General features: G+C 43.5%; 1 protein-coding gene and 1 gene segment (V, D, J or C); both read left to right on the top strand.

The window, feature by feature from the left end:
- The window catches only part of LOC101613727, a 98,146-nt gene that overhangs the window by 76,334 nt on the left and 6,212 nt on the right, over positions 1 to 15,600 (top strand).
- On the top strand, positions 5,696 to 8,604 carry Prss2 (serine protease 2). The gene is made up of 5 exons (XM_004661155.2): positions 5,696 to 5,735; positions 6,645 to 6,804; positions 7,435 to 7,688; positions 8,058 to 8,194; positions 8,455 to 8,604. Exons 1-5 carry the CDS (start codon positions 5,696 to 5,698, stop codon positions 8,602 to 8,604), a joined length of 741 nt encoding a protein of 246 aa, XP_004661212.1.

Genomic DNA, 15,600 nt, shown 5'->3' on the forward strand with positions numbered 1-15,600 from the left:
CATGTTTTCAGGACCAGGCATGAATCTCATGGAGCAGGCTTAAAATTCAATCAGAGGGCAATTGATTTTCCCTATAAAAGACATGCCTACATTCTGCCAGTTGGCACATTATGCCTGGCAAGCAAGCCATGTAGTTATGGCAAGTACTTTTACACAGAGACATTTCTCCAACCCTCAATTAATTTTTGCTCCTGCCTGCCCCTTGACAACATTGAATGAAGAAGAGAAAGAGGGAGAAACATCCAAAAAGAAGTTTCCTCCAATAAACTTATTTAAGTCGACACCAGTACACACACCATTGGATACGGCATTCCTCATGTCAGGTTGTGTCTCAGTAAAAGGCAAAGGTTAGACTGAGTGGCCATGTAGTTCACAAATTTAGAATTCCCTTCAGAAAATTTTACTGCAATGAGCTTAACATAATGACTTCAGCACATATATCGGAATCCTCAATCTCAATCTTTATAATTTAATGCTGCACACTATTCTTTACAATGTGTTAATATATCTAATATTGGCTCAAATTTCTCTCTACATATATATTTACATATGTATGTATGTACATTTTTTTCTTAGAATGTCAGCTTTTATCAATTGGAGGAGGTTTAATAATCTGTTAGCCACAGTGCAAAAGGTAAACTTTAAGCTCTTTCAAAAGGGACTGTGAGAAGGGGAAGAGGGTCATGAGGTCCCATCCTTCCCTGAGGAGATACTGGCAGTTAATGATCGCTAGGGGAGGGACAGAAATTTTGTTTCAATGGTGCAGCCACAAGTAAGTAGCCTTAACTATAGTAAACAGCCTCCTGCCCATGTTTTTGGAAGCAGTACTAAGTTAACACATTGGGACACTAAATTCAACATAGAAGAAGAAAGCCAAGAAGGAAGTGATTCAGTACAAGTGGGAAGTGGATTAAAAAGGATAATGATGATGGACATGATTAAATTACATTGCATAATGTGAAATTGTCAAATTAATTAGTTAACCAAATAATTAACAAACAACCATCGGGTGGTGCCAATTTGGGGGAAGATGAAGGTTTCTTTCGGAGTTGGAGTCTTACTGTATTGTGTAGTTTACTGGAAGCAGAACTTGCATTTTCATGGCTGTCCCCACCTGTCCTGCACCACTGTCTTCACAGATATGGATGAAATGTGACCATCTAGCCTCCCACGCCTGCCATCATACCTTCCCATCATCGGAGAAATTACCCCCTCAAAGCTGTAAGCCAAAATGAAACCTTCCCTTTCCTGTCTTTTTTCTTTTCTCTCTTTTTTTTTTTATAAGAGAGAGAGAGATCTTGATGAAAAGAAAACTAATAAATCAAATTAAAAAGAGAGAGAGAGAGAGAGAGAGAGAGAGAGAGAGAGAGGGAGATAGTAAATATGCGTGCCTCCACCCAGTGCAATTGAATTCCACAGATGTGTGCCACCTTGTATACATGTGGAACCTTGCAAGCTTGCATCACCTTATGTGTCTGGCTTACATGGGATCTGGAGAGTTGAACTTGGGTCCTTAGGCTTCTCAGGCAAGCACCTTAACCACTATCTCTTCAGACCAACTTTTCCTTTTTTTAATATCCTGTTAGATTTTGATTAGCCTTTTTTAACCTGCTACTTGTCAGGGCAGTGAATGAAGAACCTAATACAGATGTTTTGTGTTGAGAAGTCAGGCAATCCTGACCATGCAGGTGGTAGGCCTTTGTAATTGATTTGTGGAGGAAACTAGAAGGAGCTTGTGACTTTTGGATTTAGAAGTGCTCCCATTCTAAGGAGATCTTTAGGAGCTGCACTGGTAAGGGTTTGGATGACTTCACTACTGAGAGAAACATAGATGGCTGAAAGCTGCCTTTTGAGGAAATGCTGTCATTCAAGGGTATGGCCATTGCTTTTTGTTTTCACCAGAGATGTGGAAATTCCTCAGTCTTACGCAGTAGCTTTTACACAATGGTGTGATACTGTAGAATTCCCTAACCTTATTTTCCTTTGTGAACATAAAATTATTACAAAATTCTCACCTCACTCTTCATTATTTTTTTTTTCTTTTAAGACTCTATCTTGGGAAATTTTTTGAATTGAGTTAATGAATTTGGGATCCTGCTTTAAGAAAATTAATTGAAATTTTTGTGGTGTAAGCATGTAATTTTCATTTTATTATTCCTCTTGTAACTTCTTTCTTGATTAGTAGTACTTTTAGAAATTCAGTGAAATGAAGTCATACATCATTAATTGTTGGTGAAGCTTACAGTATTTAAATGGAATATCCTTTCTAAGTAAGCTTACACATCTGTCAGAAGCATTCAGAGAAATAATCTTGTAGACTTTTCCATGATAGCTCTTCTTTCCCACTAAAGAAGATACTGGAATAGAAATAGTCATTACTGGGCTGGAGAGATGGCTTAGCGGTTAAGCACTTGCCTGTGAAGCCTAAGGACCCCGGTTCGAGGCTCGGTTCCCCAGGTCCCACGTTAGCCAGATGCACAAGGGGGCGCATGCGTCTGGAGTTCGTTTGCAGTGGCTGGAGGCCCTGGCGCGCCCATTCTCTGTCTCTCCCTCTATCTGTCTTTCTCTCTATGTCTGTCGCTCTCAAATAAATAAATAAATAAAAAATGAACAAAAAAAAGAAATAGTCATTACTGGTAGAATCCCAAGCAAGCAGCTGCTCTATTTTTAAATAGGTGGATGTTGCTTCTTTTAAGGCCTACTTAGTCACATTGTTAGAACAAAGCAAAGAGCTCTGTGATATGAAGAGACAAGAGACAGGCATCATTATACCCAGGTAGGCAGGAATGAGTCAATAAGGGGACACAGGTGAGAGGTTCAAAGATCAAGGTAGAATCTAGGCTTTAAAATGTAACTTGAAAAGCACTCTTAGAGTAAAAGAAAAATGCTTTTTCAGAAGCTTAAATTTATTTCTCTTGCTGTGAGAGAGGGTCACCTCCTTGTATTAGACCCAGAGAGCCATGGCCAGGTAAGGCTCTGTGACAAGGTGACGGGTACATTGTTAGTTCCATGTTTTAGTTAACAGATGCCAGGAAAAGTCCGGATGTGTAATTTTTTCTCTAGGGACAGCTGGCTTGCTTGTCAGCAACCTTTTAGATGCCACCTGTAACAAATCTCACACTTAAGAACCCTTTCCATATCCTCTTGGAGCTCTAAGGCATCATGTGATTTTTATATAACTTTTGAGCAAAAAATAAAATAAATAAATAAAATAAAAACGAGCTGTGGTCTCTCCCTCTATCGCTGGTTTTAAAACATCTGCATATCTCACAATACAAACATTTGTAAAATGTGAAAGTTCATGAAAACTCTTGGAAAAAAATTTTTTTGACCTCTTACTTAGATATGAGTTCAGGAGCCAAGATGAGGTTCAGATCAGAGATGAGAGTTCTGAGCAGTGGGACTCTTGTATGAACATGGTCCAGACATACCACATTGGGCCTCAACATACTCTGTAAGTCCCTTGTTGGCACTCCCCCCAATTTATTTTAGTTTCCATGTCCTCCGCCCTCCAGTCATCTTACCAACTGTCACTTTTTTTGAAGTAGGCCCTCACTCTAGTCCAGGCTGACCTCTGGAATGCACAGCAATCCTACCTCTGCCTCCTGAACACCGAGATTAAAGGCTGTGCCACCATACCCAGCCCAATCATCACATTTTGAGTTAAGCTTTGTCTACTCCGTTTCACATCTCCAGAACACTACTTTTCAAAAGTTTAAATGTAGCCGGGCATGGTGGCACACACCTTTAATCCCAGCACTCTGGAGGCAGAGGTAGGAGGATTGCCATGAGTTCGCGGCCACCCTGAGACTCTATAGTGAATTCCAGGTCAGCCTGGGCTAGAGTGAGACACTACCTCAAAAAATCAAAAAACAAAAACAAACAAACAAACAAAAAAGTTTAAATGTGATCTCAGCTCCCATCTACTCCCCCGCAAGCCTGAGTACATGGGTATGATAAAAAGAAGCATTTGACAGGATAACTCCTTCCCATTGGCTCATATAATTAGGCACTGATAGAAAACAGGCCACTATGGTCATCTCAGGGTGGCTTTAAACTCACAGCAATCCTCCTACCTCTGCCTCCCGAGTGCTAGGATTAAAGCTGTGTGCCACCATGCCCAGCTCATACTTGGATCTTATACCAGAAGATTCAACATGTATTTTGCCCTGCATAGCAGTAATCTCACTTCACTGCATATAAAGTAGAAAAATCCCAGAATCCTGTATTGTCTATGTCACTGAACCCATTAATCCACCCTCCTACCTACAGCTGATTCTCTGATCAGAACCGATTGAATATTGTCCAAACCCTTTCTTTTTGTAATTATTAAATTATATTTTTTGAGGGAACTACAGAGCCAAGGAAAGGCACCCACATGGCTAGAGATCCCATGTGGAGAGCCTGGATTAAAAACCATGGAAAGAAAAGAGAGAAAAGAAAGTTCAAGGAGGGCTGGAGAGATGGCTTAGCGGTTAAGCGCTTGCCTGTGAAGCCTAAGGACCCCGGTTCGAGGCTCGGTTCCCCAGGTCCCACGTTAGCCAGATGCACAAGGGGGCGCACGCGTCTGGAGTTCGTTTGCAGAGGCTGGAAGCCCTGGCGCGCCCATTCTCTCTCTCTCCCTCTATCTGTCTTTCTCTCTGTGTCTGTCGCTCTCAAATAAATTTAAAAAAAAAAAAAAAAAAAAGAAAGTTCAAGGAGCACCTGCCATGGTGGGAGCTGGAGGGGTAAAGAACCCATGTGGGCAGTCAGAGCTAGGGGTCTCTCCCTGCTGGGCTGAGCCATCCCAGGCCTAGGCTAGGAAAAACTAACCCATAGCTAGAAGTTTCCAAGTGGTTAGAGAACCTTGCAAACCCTCATAGCATCCAATTTGAAGTATATATTTCTATCTCCAGCTTTCTGCTCGTAGAAGACGTAGTTGTCCCCACTATATTCAGTGTAGATTGCCATGGCAACCTTGACCACCCTAAAAAAGGACCCACCCATAGCAACATGAGCAAGAGAGGCCAATGTCCTAACATTGACAAAGAAGAGAAACAAGGTATGTCTCCCATTCCTGCAATACAACCTTCACCTGACCTTCTTTATAACACCTGAGATTCTTGCGGCTTTCTAGAGAGGAAAGCCAGCTGAAAATGTACACTGGTAACTCTGCATCTGCTTTCCTATCACCATTGATTTTCTAACTCTGCCCCTGAAGCCCCTGCACAGAGTCTTCATTTGCAGAGCCTGAGTCATGCTCACCGGTATGACACTTGGACAGCACTGCCTTCCTCGCGTGGTTCCAAATAGCCCTGCTAACTATAACAGCAGGCTTTCTTCAAATTTACTCAAATTAACCTCCATGAAAAAGAGGATACCTAAGAATCCTGGCCATTCTTACACCCTCTAGCTCTCATCTCCCTAGCCTAAGAAAGCCCACCTGTAACCTGTGAGGTGGCTTGGCTTCCACTGTTTCCCTATCCCAGCATCCTCCCAAGAATCAGACGTCCTCCCTCTCTGTCCTGAGAAGAAAACTTTCCTCATCACCTGTAGGTCTTGTAGCTAAAGGGGCCAAAGAGAACACAGGTGATGGAAGACTCTGTAAAGGGAAACATGCAGGTGTGTTTGTATAGAAAGGGGTAGCATACCTCCCTCTTCCTCTTGAGAGGTATAAAGCAGGCTCTCCACCTCTGCTCACCACCTTTCTGCCATCATGAGTGCACTCCTCATCTTGGCCCTCGTGGGAGCTGCTGGTGAGTCCCATGCCCTGTAACAGGCTCTGTCCCACTAGCTGGAATACAAGTGCCTTGCTACCAATGCTGTCGCTCTCATCTTACTGCATTGCAATGGTCTTGTTTCTTCTCCACCATCCTTCTTTTCACCTTCCTGGACTCTCAATATTCACTTTCCCCACCTTTCCCTAAGTCCATTCTTACTATATTTCTTTATCCAAATCAGGGTTGTGATCATATAGGATAGGGAAAGAGAACAGGTATAGACCCCGTGAATGAAAATGTATTTACCAGGTAACACTGAAATGCTACTTCTGCCAAAATATCACCATAGAAAATTTGACTTGATGTGTCTGGTGTGTTGCCTGTATACTGGTGTTTATGGTTCTCATGTGACTTTAAGATAGCAAGGCTTGCAGCCAACTGCTGTGCATCCCTCTGGTATATCTAAGTTGGATGGGCTCTTCCTTTCTATTCTGGCCTCTCTATGCATATGTAAATTACAAAGAAAGGTGAGCACAGAATCTTCCATTTAGCAAAGACATCTTCCTAGCTAGGTCAAACCAGAAAATCCAATAATCCACAGGGAATAGTCAATTGATGCATTTAAGAGGGAAATAGGCAACAAGTGGGAATGCCAACTTCTGATTTGATTCTATTAAGTATGTTTAATGGTCACTCTTTCTGTCCTGACCTTTTGCTCAGAAGAGATCTGGGCCCCGTAAGGTCTAGCTATTTTCCTGTGAACCCTTGCCTTGGAAACCCTATGATCTATGAAGCGTATGGGAATAGAGTTCCTCCCTGATGTCTTTCAGCAATTGTGCCTAGTAAGGAATCTTCTTGTTAGTAGGAATCAGTGATGGGACTGAGCATTTCACCCGCTCACACGCTGCTGAATGGCCTTCTCTGTTCCTGTCTCCTTCACTCCAGTGGCTTTCCCCATTGACGATGATGACAAGATTGTCGGAGGATACACCTGCGCACAGAATTCTGTCCCCTACCAGGTGTCTCTGAACTCTGGCTACCACTTCTGCGGAGGCTCCCTCATCAATAACCAGTGGGTGGTGTCTGCAGCTCACTGCTACAAGTCGTAAGTGCTGCGACCCTGGCTTGGGATGGGACATCTTGAAAAACATGAAATCAGTTTGGGCAAGTGCCGAAACAGTGGGATGCATGGAGAAAGTCTTAGAAGCAAAGTTTCTGGCAGCACATACCTTGTGGGGGGGGAACTTTGGGTGAAAATTAACACTGGATGAGAAGGTCTCTCACACCACAAACAAGTCCACAATAGTAGCAAAGACCATGGGTCATAAAAGCACCAAAATTTAAGACCCAGTGGAGCTCACAAAGCAATATTTCTTAGCAGAAGGAAAAAAGATGATTCAAAGTCACTGTGTGTACTCAGAAGATATAGTGTGCTTTGAATTGTTTCTTTGAGTTCACAGCTCTGGATGTATGAGGGGCTGGGGCTGAGGAGAAGCCTCCAAATGCTGTTCTTCACCTTATCCACTATACACTCTCCTCTTCTGAAGCACAAAGGGTCAGGATGCCTCACCAGCTCTCAGCCATCACCCCTCTGATTTTCCAATGATGTCACCACAGGTGCTACTACAAGGCATCAGGGCCATTCATGAGCCAGGAGACTGAGAAACTAGGGGCATCGTAAGCGATATAGAAAAAAATAAGTTCATAAATGTGCACCACATTTTTTTCTGCACAGCCGCATCCAAGTGAGACTTGGGGAGCATAACATTAGAGTCAATGAGGGGACTGAGCAGTTCATCAATGCTGCCAAGGCCATCCGTCACCCCAAGTACAACAGCAAGACCCTGGACAATGACATCATGCTGATCAAGCTGTCCTCTCCTGCAACCATCAACTCCCGGGTGGCCACGGTAGCTCTGCCCAGCTCCTGTGCTCCTGCTGGTACCCAGTGCCTCATCTCCGGCTGGGGCAACACCCTGAGCTTTGGTGGTGAGTATAACTTTTCACTACTTCTCCTTCTCCACATTTTACAAAGTCCAACACTTCCCGGGCTCGAACCCATTTCTTTCTAACCTACAAATGTATTTCAAGTGTTCACTGCACAGAAAGTTTTGCAGTGGGGTGTCATGGTGATACAAAAACGTCAAGAAGCCGAACCTTAGAACTTCAAGAGGAAAAAATAGAAATATGCTCTTATATGTCCAAAAATGGCGTGCACAATAAAAATTCAAGATACAGATCTTGAAACTTATAATCTTAGTGTTCTCCTCAGTGAGTACCCATGGTGTTGAGGACTAAATGATTGTTCTTCAGTGACTCACATTTCTTGTAACTTTTCTTTTTCTTTGTTCCTGATAGTGAACAACCCAGACCTGCTGCAGTGTCTGGACGCCCCAGTGCTGTCTCAGGCTGCGTGCGAAGCCTCCTACCCTGGGGAGATCACCAAGAACATGTTCTGTGCTGGCTTCCTCGAAGGAGGCAAGGATTCCTGCCAGGTAATTGAAGCCCTTCACACAGCGACACCCCTGTTTCCAGGGAAGAGGACATGAATGTCTCAGGATGTGGGGCAGGGAGGAGCATGCAGTGGCTCTGTGGAAGCACAAGGGAGTCTTCTCTGGACTGCGTGTCATCACAAATAGAGGATGGGCCAGAGGAAGAAGGACATGGCTGACCAGAATGGGACATTAAGTGCTGGGTGAATGTAGCTAGATGTCGACTCACTCCTTTCTTTAAACACTCCGTCCCTCTTCTCCAGGGTGACTCTGGCGGCCCTGTGGTCTGCAACGGGCAGCTCCAGGGAATCGTGTCCTGGGGTTATGGCTGTGCCCTGAAGAACAGTCCTGGAGTGTACACCAAGGTGTGCAACTTCGTGAGCTGGATTCAGGCGACTATTGCTGCCAACTGAAGTGCTCGGGGCCCTGTGCAGACACTGTGCCAATAAAATGAGTTTGACCCCGCTGCCTTTGTTGGTGCCTGTTCTCTCCACCTCCTTTACCCTTGGAAACTTGCTCTTTTCTGAGGTCTTCTGGGTCAGGCAGAGTGCTTCCACTGAGAGCTACGTAGAACATACGGGTTGCAAAATAAATCCCATGAAAAGATAAATTAGCAAACTATGAAACATAAAATCCCAAAGTAATCCTTATAAGGCAATAGGGCTTTTTTTTTTTCCTTTTAAGAAAAGTGTACTTCAGAGCAGAAGTTCTAAAGTTGTTTTTCTTGTTTTTTCTCTCTGCACTTCAATGGGTCTTAAAGGTGCTAAGTGGTTGGCAAGACTACTGATTATGACAGGAACCCATTATACCCAGAGCAAGACCATGTGCTGGATCCTTGTAATGTCACCTTAAAAAAATAAGACAGTGCTTTGCCATGTGACCCACACTGGCCTTGAACTTATAATCTTCTAGTTTCTAGCTCCAGAGTGGCTCTCTTCTTGCTAAACCCACATATCCCATCAGAGCAACAGGTGTCCTGCTTAGTAAAGGTCTCATGGGTCATGTTACAACTTCCTACTCACGTGTCTAGAGATGGAGTGAGAATCAGGGTCTGTATCTCTCGCACTCCTGAGAAACTTGCCTGTGGTTGACCCACACGGTAGTATTAGTATGCATGCACCTTCTTAAGAGTTTTATAGACGTTTCCACAGTTTGTCCTCCCTTTCATCATGGTTATGACTCGAGTGTAAAGAGGATGCAAAGACTCAGAGAAGGTTCTCTCATTCCCACCCCACCTCTGGCACATGACAGTCTGGTGATCGCCAGAATGGCTTGATGGTTTGAAAGCTCAGGACTGGCCTCCTCTTCTCTCTGTCCACATGTGCTCTGGCGCTATTATCCCCATCCTGCCAGCCCTGATCTTCTTTTGTGGCATTTTTCAAATACTATTTGTTTGTATTGATTCCTGTCCTTTCTCCTACCCTTTCTCTCTTTCTCCTCCCCCCTGCATTTTTCTTCCTTCTGTTTTTATGTCACAGGTATCCTTTTACCCATCCCTCCTCCTCTTTCCGCTCATCTCTTTATATCCACTTTGGTTTCAAGTTCTATGTTTATAAGTTTTATCCATATTCCCCTCTATATGTGCATATGTACAGGCTAAGACTCACATATCAGAAAAAAAGAAAACATGCAATGTTGGTCTTTCTGAGTTTGAGTCACTTCATTTAGTATGATTCCATGCAGATCCATCCATTTTCCTGCAAATTTCATGAATTTATTTTTCCACGCTGCTGAGTAAAATTCCACTGTGCATATGCACCACATTTACGTCGTCTAGCCCCTGTCACCGAGCATCTGTGGTGGCTCCAATTCTCCGCTGTTGTAAACAGACCTGAAATAAACATGGATGCACAATTATCTCTGTATCCGAGTGTGAAGTCCTTAGAGTATGTGGCCAGGAGTGGTATGACCGGGTTGTATGGGAAGACCATTTCTAGCTTTTTGAGGAATCTCCATCCTGAATTTCCATAATTCAGCCCTTACCTTTAACATCTCTCCAGCACAGTCTTACCAATGCCCAGTCTGCTACATCTAGGTACCCACGGAAGGTCTTCCCACTGCGGCTCCCTCTATGCTTCTCCATCATAGCTCAGAAGTCCTGAAGACCCATCCAGCGACCCAGGGGCCTCTAGTCTGTCTAGTCTCTGACCACTGTGACTCCATCATCCTGGATGCCTTCTCACCCCCCTTTAATATCTGCAAAGTAAAGTCTTTTCTGATACTTTCTCCCCCCCGCCCCCGAGCCTGTGTGGGTCCTGCTGGTGTCAGGTGTTAGTCAGCACCCTCATTCCCGTGTCCCTTTCTGGCACCATCCTAAGCGCGCCATCTTGCTAGTCAACTGTGAGCCCTTTGATAAAAGATCTCGTCTTAGTCATCCTGTTTCAGCCCAGTGATTAACAAAGCTTGCCGTATAATAACTAGCTCGTGATTAAAGGAACAGAGCATGAAGAAAAAGTGGAGATTAAAAAAAAAAACACTGAAAAGAGGGTTTTTCAGAAGGGTCCTCAAAGAATGTCCGAGGAAGAGCACTATCAGAGCCACAGGGAACTTGGGGAAGATCAACGCTGCTCTTCATCCCCCAGCTACCGAGTCTGGAATCCCAGGGTAGGACCCAGTCATCTCTGTATTAGCAAACCTCCCATGTCACTTTTGTCGTGGTGACACTTGAGAACCGGTGTGCTAAAGATAGCACAAGAAGCCACGCATGGCACGACAAACCAGTAATCCCAGTGGGTGGATGCAGGCCAAAGGATTGCATCCATTTTGTGGCCATCCCTGGCTTCAAAGTAAGAGCCAGGCCAGCCAGGGCTACATTGCAAGATTATTTTCACAACACAAGGTAGAGACTATTATTATTCTTATATTCCATTTTATAGATGAAGAGCCTAGAGGTTTAGTGACTTGCCCAAAGACTTCTAGCCATAAATGGCTGATTGTAAGTCCAGGAGATTCAAGTGCTACCAGAGGGCTTGGGGGGAGGGGGAGGGAGGGAGGACGGGGAGGCTCCACAGAGAGCTGAAGTCCCAGAGCTGACTAACAAATCTCAGTGGGATCTGACTTTACCTTAGCCCTAATTCCTCAACTGAGAAAATTGAGGGGAAAATAGGTTAAAATGAATCTATTACCATACTTGAAAACTCCCAAGAATTATCCCTGCATAAGATATCTGTATGTCTCCCTATCACCCCCAACCCTCACCCTTGAGAAAGGCCCTGCTTCCCCTCCTGTTTCTGTCCGTGCTCTGTGCATTCTTCTCAGCCCCTTTGAAGGCCAATCTTAAAACGCAAAAAATATATATAAATAAAATAAGGAAATGTTGCCCCCTGCTGTCCATATTGATGAACAACCTTAACCTGATTATTTCTACCCTATTGCTTACACAGAAGGAAAAAAAAAAAAAAGCCTGGTGTGGTGGCGCAGGCCTTTCATCCCAGCACGCAGGAGGCAGAGGTCGGAGGATCTCCAGGGGTTCGAGGCCACCCTGAGACTACATGGTGAATTCCAGGACAGCCTGAGTGAGAATGAGATCCTACCTTGAAAAACAAAACAAAACAAACAAAAAATGCTACATGTCCAAAGTAGCACAATTGGTAAAATTCCATCAGACACCATGACACCAAGACAGGTCATATTATCTATTGAGGTGTGAGTTCTGAACTGGATGATTTAAGGGAAACTTGCTGAGCGGACAAATTATTGATAAACAAAAGAGCTAAGACAAAGAAACATATGAAAATGGGTTAAAATAAACTGTATATGTAAATGAGGAAAGGAATTAAAGAGTAAGCCTTATTGCCTACCAAACGATGAAAGTAATAGATCCTTTATTAAGGTAGAGTATTGAGATCTCTATTTTATGAGTGAGATAAACAGACACCTTTTGTCTTTTCTCCGTATATTCTAAGACCTATGTCCTGACTCCACTTTAAGGCTCCAATAGTCAGCACTGTGATGTTCGTACAGTTCTCTGACACTTCCCGGAGACAAGCAATGGGTTCGCTACATGGCACGGTGGCAAAACGTTCTCTCTGGCTGTTCACTTAAATAGGTCAGTAAATGCAATCATAGAAATTTTAACTCAAAAGCTCATGAAATTAATGAAATATGATTTTTTTTACAACCTTTCCAAAGGACTGGGGTCTCATGAAGCAAATTCAGAATTGGGACCTAGGTTCTTACATAAATTGATATTTGGAAAATTTAAACAAGTATTTTGTTTACAAGTAACAGATTTTCATGTAATTACTTAAAACAATGTTTTGTTATTTTTCTTCCTTTTAACGTTTTGTTAATTTGGATCTGACATGTAGCAAATAATATAACTATATGACAACCAAATGGAAACCACACAGTAAAATTGACACCAAGAAATACAATTCATGCTTTTATTCTCTATATGATAATTTGCACTTCTACTCTCCACCTACCTTTAGTGGGTAATTATTTTCTGTTGGTTTTTTAAGTGTTCATTTATGTTTTCTGTGCTTGACATTTTCATGCAGATATATGTTATATAGTTTGATATTTTCTCAATTACCCTGCCTTTTCTCTTCCCTCTTCGTTTATTACCCTTCGCCCAACTATTCCCCATCTGGCTCCGTGTCATTTATTTTAATGCACAGAGTCAAATTAGGGCTGCCTGCATGATCATTGGCGGAAGGTTATTTACCACAGAAAGGGCAACTTACCAGTGGCTACCCCACTGATGAACCTGCCTCTGCTTCTCCCCGTCGCCATTACCCGTCATTAGCTACTCTGTGAGGTATAGGGTTCAATGTTTCCTTTCTCAATTGATGTTGAGTTATTTACAGGCTCAGTCTTGTGCTGGAAACCACAGCTGCTGTGAGTTCATGAGTGTAAAGACCATGTTGTATCTAGAAGACAGTAAAATCAGTTTTAACAGTTGGTTTGTTTTTTTTTAATATGTGTCTTTCCTGTGTTTTTGATTTGCAGTGCTGGGCATCAAACCATGGGTCTTTCCCATTCTACGTGAGCAGTCTACCACTGAACTACAGGGTTAGCCCTCCTAGAGTTTCTTTATGAAGAGTCAAGTTAATGAATGCATACTAATTGTCACAAATTATTATGCCCTGCCCACCTGTTAAACAAAAGGTGGCATACATCTTTTCCAGTTAATAATGCATATTAGAAAGCTTTGCACAAGCATATAAAACATTCCCATTCTGTGGCAAGCATTGAATAATACCCTGTTGTGTGTGCATAAAACGATCTATTGATCCAGTCTCTAAAGAATGGGCACTTGAGTTTTTCCCAATCTTTTGCTATTATAAATGATGCAATTATTATACATCCATTTTATTTTAAATTTGTTTGTTTTTTGAGGGTAGCTCTCATTTTATATAGTTCAAGTTGGTCTAGAACACACTATATAGCCCAAGTTGGACTTGAACCCGTGGTAATTCTTTTGCCTCCAAATTTTGGGTGCTGTTATCTTTATGTGTATATAACATAGTCTACAGGGCAACTTCCCTTGAGTGATGTTTCTGGATGAAAATGAAAATGCATTGATAACTTTGTAGCTTTCAAATTCTTCCACATCAGGTTTGTATCATTGTGTATTTCCACCAGCAGCCAAGGTGTTAAAAACTTACTGCACACTACCCAGTAGGATAGTCCAGTAACTCAATTTTCTCAAATTACTGATGGACATCATTTTAATGCGGTTCTGCTTGACCACTGTCATTGTGAGAGTGTTTTTGTTTTTCCCCTATACTTAAATGTCATTTCAACTTCTTTTCTTCTGAAACATCTGCTGTTTGTCCTGTCTTGTAAGGCTCTTGGGTTATCCTCATTGATTTCTAGCATTCAACATACACTGGGGAGATTAGCCCAATGATGAAAATTCCAAGTGTTTTCCAAGATTGCTATCTATCGTTTGATTCTACTTATCATTAAAACATGACACAACTTTGTAGTCAAGTTTGTCTTTTTTTTAATTTATTTTTATTTTTATTTATTTATTTGAAAGCTACAGACAGAGAGAGAAAGAGGCAGATATATAGAGAGAATGGGCGCGCCAGGGCCTCCAGCCACTGTAAACGAACTCCAGATGCGTGCGCCCCCTTGTGCATCTGGCTAACGTGGGTCCTGGGGAATCGAGCCTCGAACCCGGGTCCTTAGGCTTCACAGGCAAGCGCTTAACCGCTAAACCATCTCTCCAGCCCAAGTTTGTCTTTTTTTTTCATTCATCTGAACTTTAGTCACAGCTTGAAATTTAGCCAAAGGAAACCTCCCCAGGTAGATAGAAACTCAGAACACTACAATGTGGGGGAAATTCTGGGGTCATTTCGTACAGGAAAATTAAAACAATCTGTCCACAGCTTAAAATGTCTCTGGGGAGGGGAGGCTAGTGTGAGGCCTTGTGACTACGCTGAAATGCTTTCAGGATCATGTCGCTGTGCGCCTCAGTCACCACGGACACCCGCCTCTGCTCCCTTTGCCTAGCTGAGTCTATGACAGGTCAAGTTGTCATTCTACACTCCTGGTCATCATTTGAAGAATTCTAGAGCCCGGCTGATCACCTTGGATGGCTCAAATCTGTTGCAAGAACCCAGGGCCTGGGCACCACGGGCTCCGTGGGAGATGTGCACAGCTTTGAGCAGGCTGCAGCTTCTTCTTCTCCGCTGACAGCTTGGAGAAGGGTGCATCTTACTGGGGTAACTTGTCTCTTCAGCAAGCAGCATAAGCAAAACACACATCTCAAGGAGCCAAGACCATTCTAAAAAAGGAACGGGGGGGGGCAGAAAAGAAGGCCCCTGGCTTGGTTTATGCTTCACCACCACCCTGTACAATGGGTGTTGACGACACCTGCCTCACCCTCAGGTCCCCTCCAAGGAGCAGCTGCTGCCGTGGTTTCTTCCAGTCTTCAAAGGGTGTGCCCATGGGAGGGGCGGTTTTTGTACAAAGATGTAACATTGTGGGAACAGTGGGGCCACGGTGACTCAATTCTATAGGAAGCCTTTACAAAAACCTTGTGGTCTGTCCCGAGACCCATAACCGCTCTGCATGTCTCCTGGCACACTGGCCCAGATATGACCGAATCCAGAACTCATCCACTTCACCTCTGGCGCATGTCTGGCCAAAGTCATGGACAAAGACTGGGCCAAATCAGAACTGCAGTTTCTGAGGCAGACAGAGAGCACCAGCAAAAGATGAATGCCTTGGTAGTCAGAGGTGCAGAGTGCAAGGAGAGGCCAGCATTGGGCAGGACACTAACTACTTCAGAGGGCTCATGAAGAGATCCCAGTTCTTGGTGGACGTCACTGCAGGTCCCAGCACCCTGCCTTGTGTAAGTCCACTTCCTTCGGGGGACCCCCCCCAGAGAGGGGATATTTTGCATGAAGCCTCCTTCAAGACAAAGATTGGGGGGGCCCACAGGATGGAATTTG

The sequence above is a fragment of the Jaculus jaculus genome, chromosome 10 (genome assembly GCF_020740685.1).
Source record: "Jaculus jaculus isolate mJacJac1 chromosome 10, mJacJac1.mat.Y.cur, whole genome shotgun sequence".
NCBI lineage: Eukaryota > Metazoa > Chordata > Mammalia > Rodentia > Dipodidae > Jaculus > Jaculus jaculus.

Excerpts from the sequence above, each read along its gene's own strand:
- Prss2 (XM_004661155.2), top strand. The coding sequence starts at position 5,696 with ATGAGTGCACTCCTCATCTTGGCCCTCGTGGGAGCTGCTG. Across the intron at positions 6,805-7,434 it reads GCAGCTCACTGCTACAAGTC|CCGCATCCAAGTGAGACTTG; the intron begins GTAAGTGCTGCG and ends TTTTCTGCACAG. Across the intron at positions 7,689-8,057 it reads CAACACCCTGAGCTTTGGTG|TGAACAACCCAGACCTGCTG; the intron begins GTGAGTATAACT and ends TGTTCCTGATAG.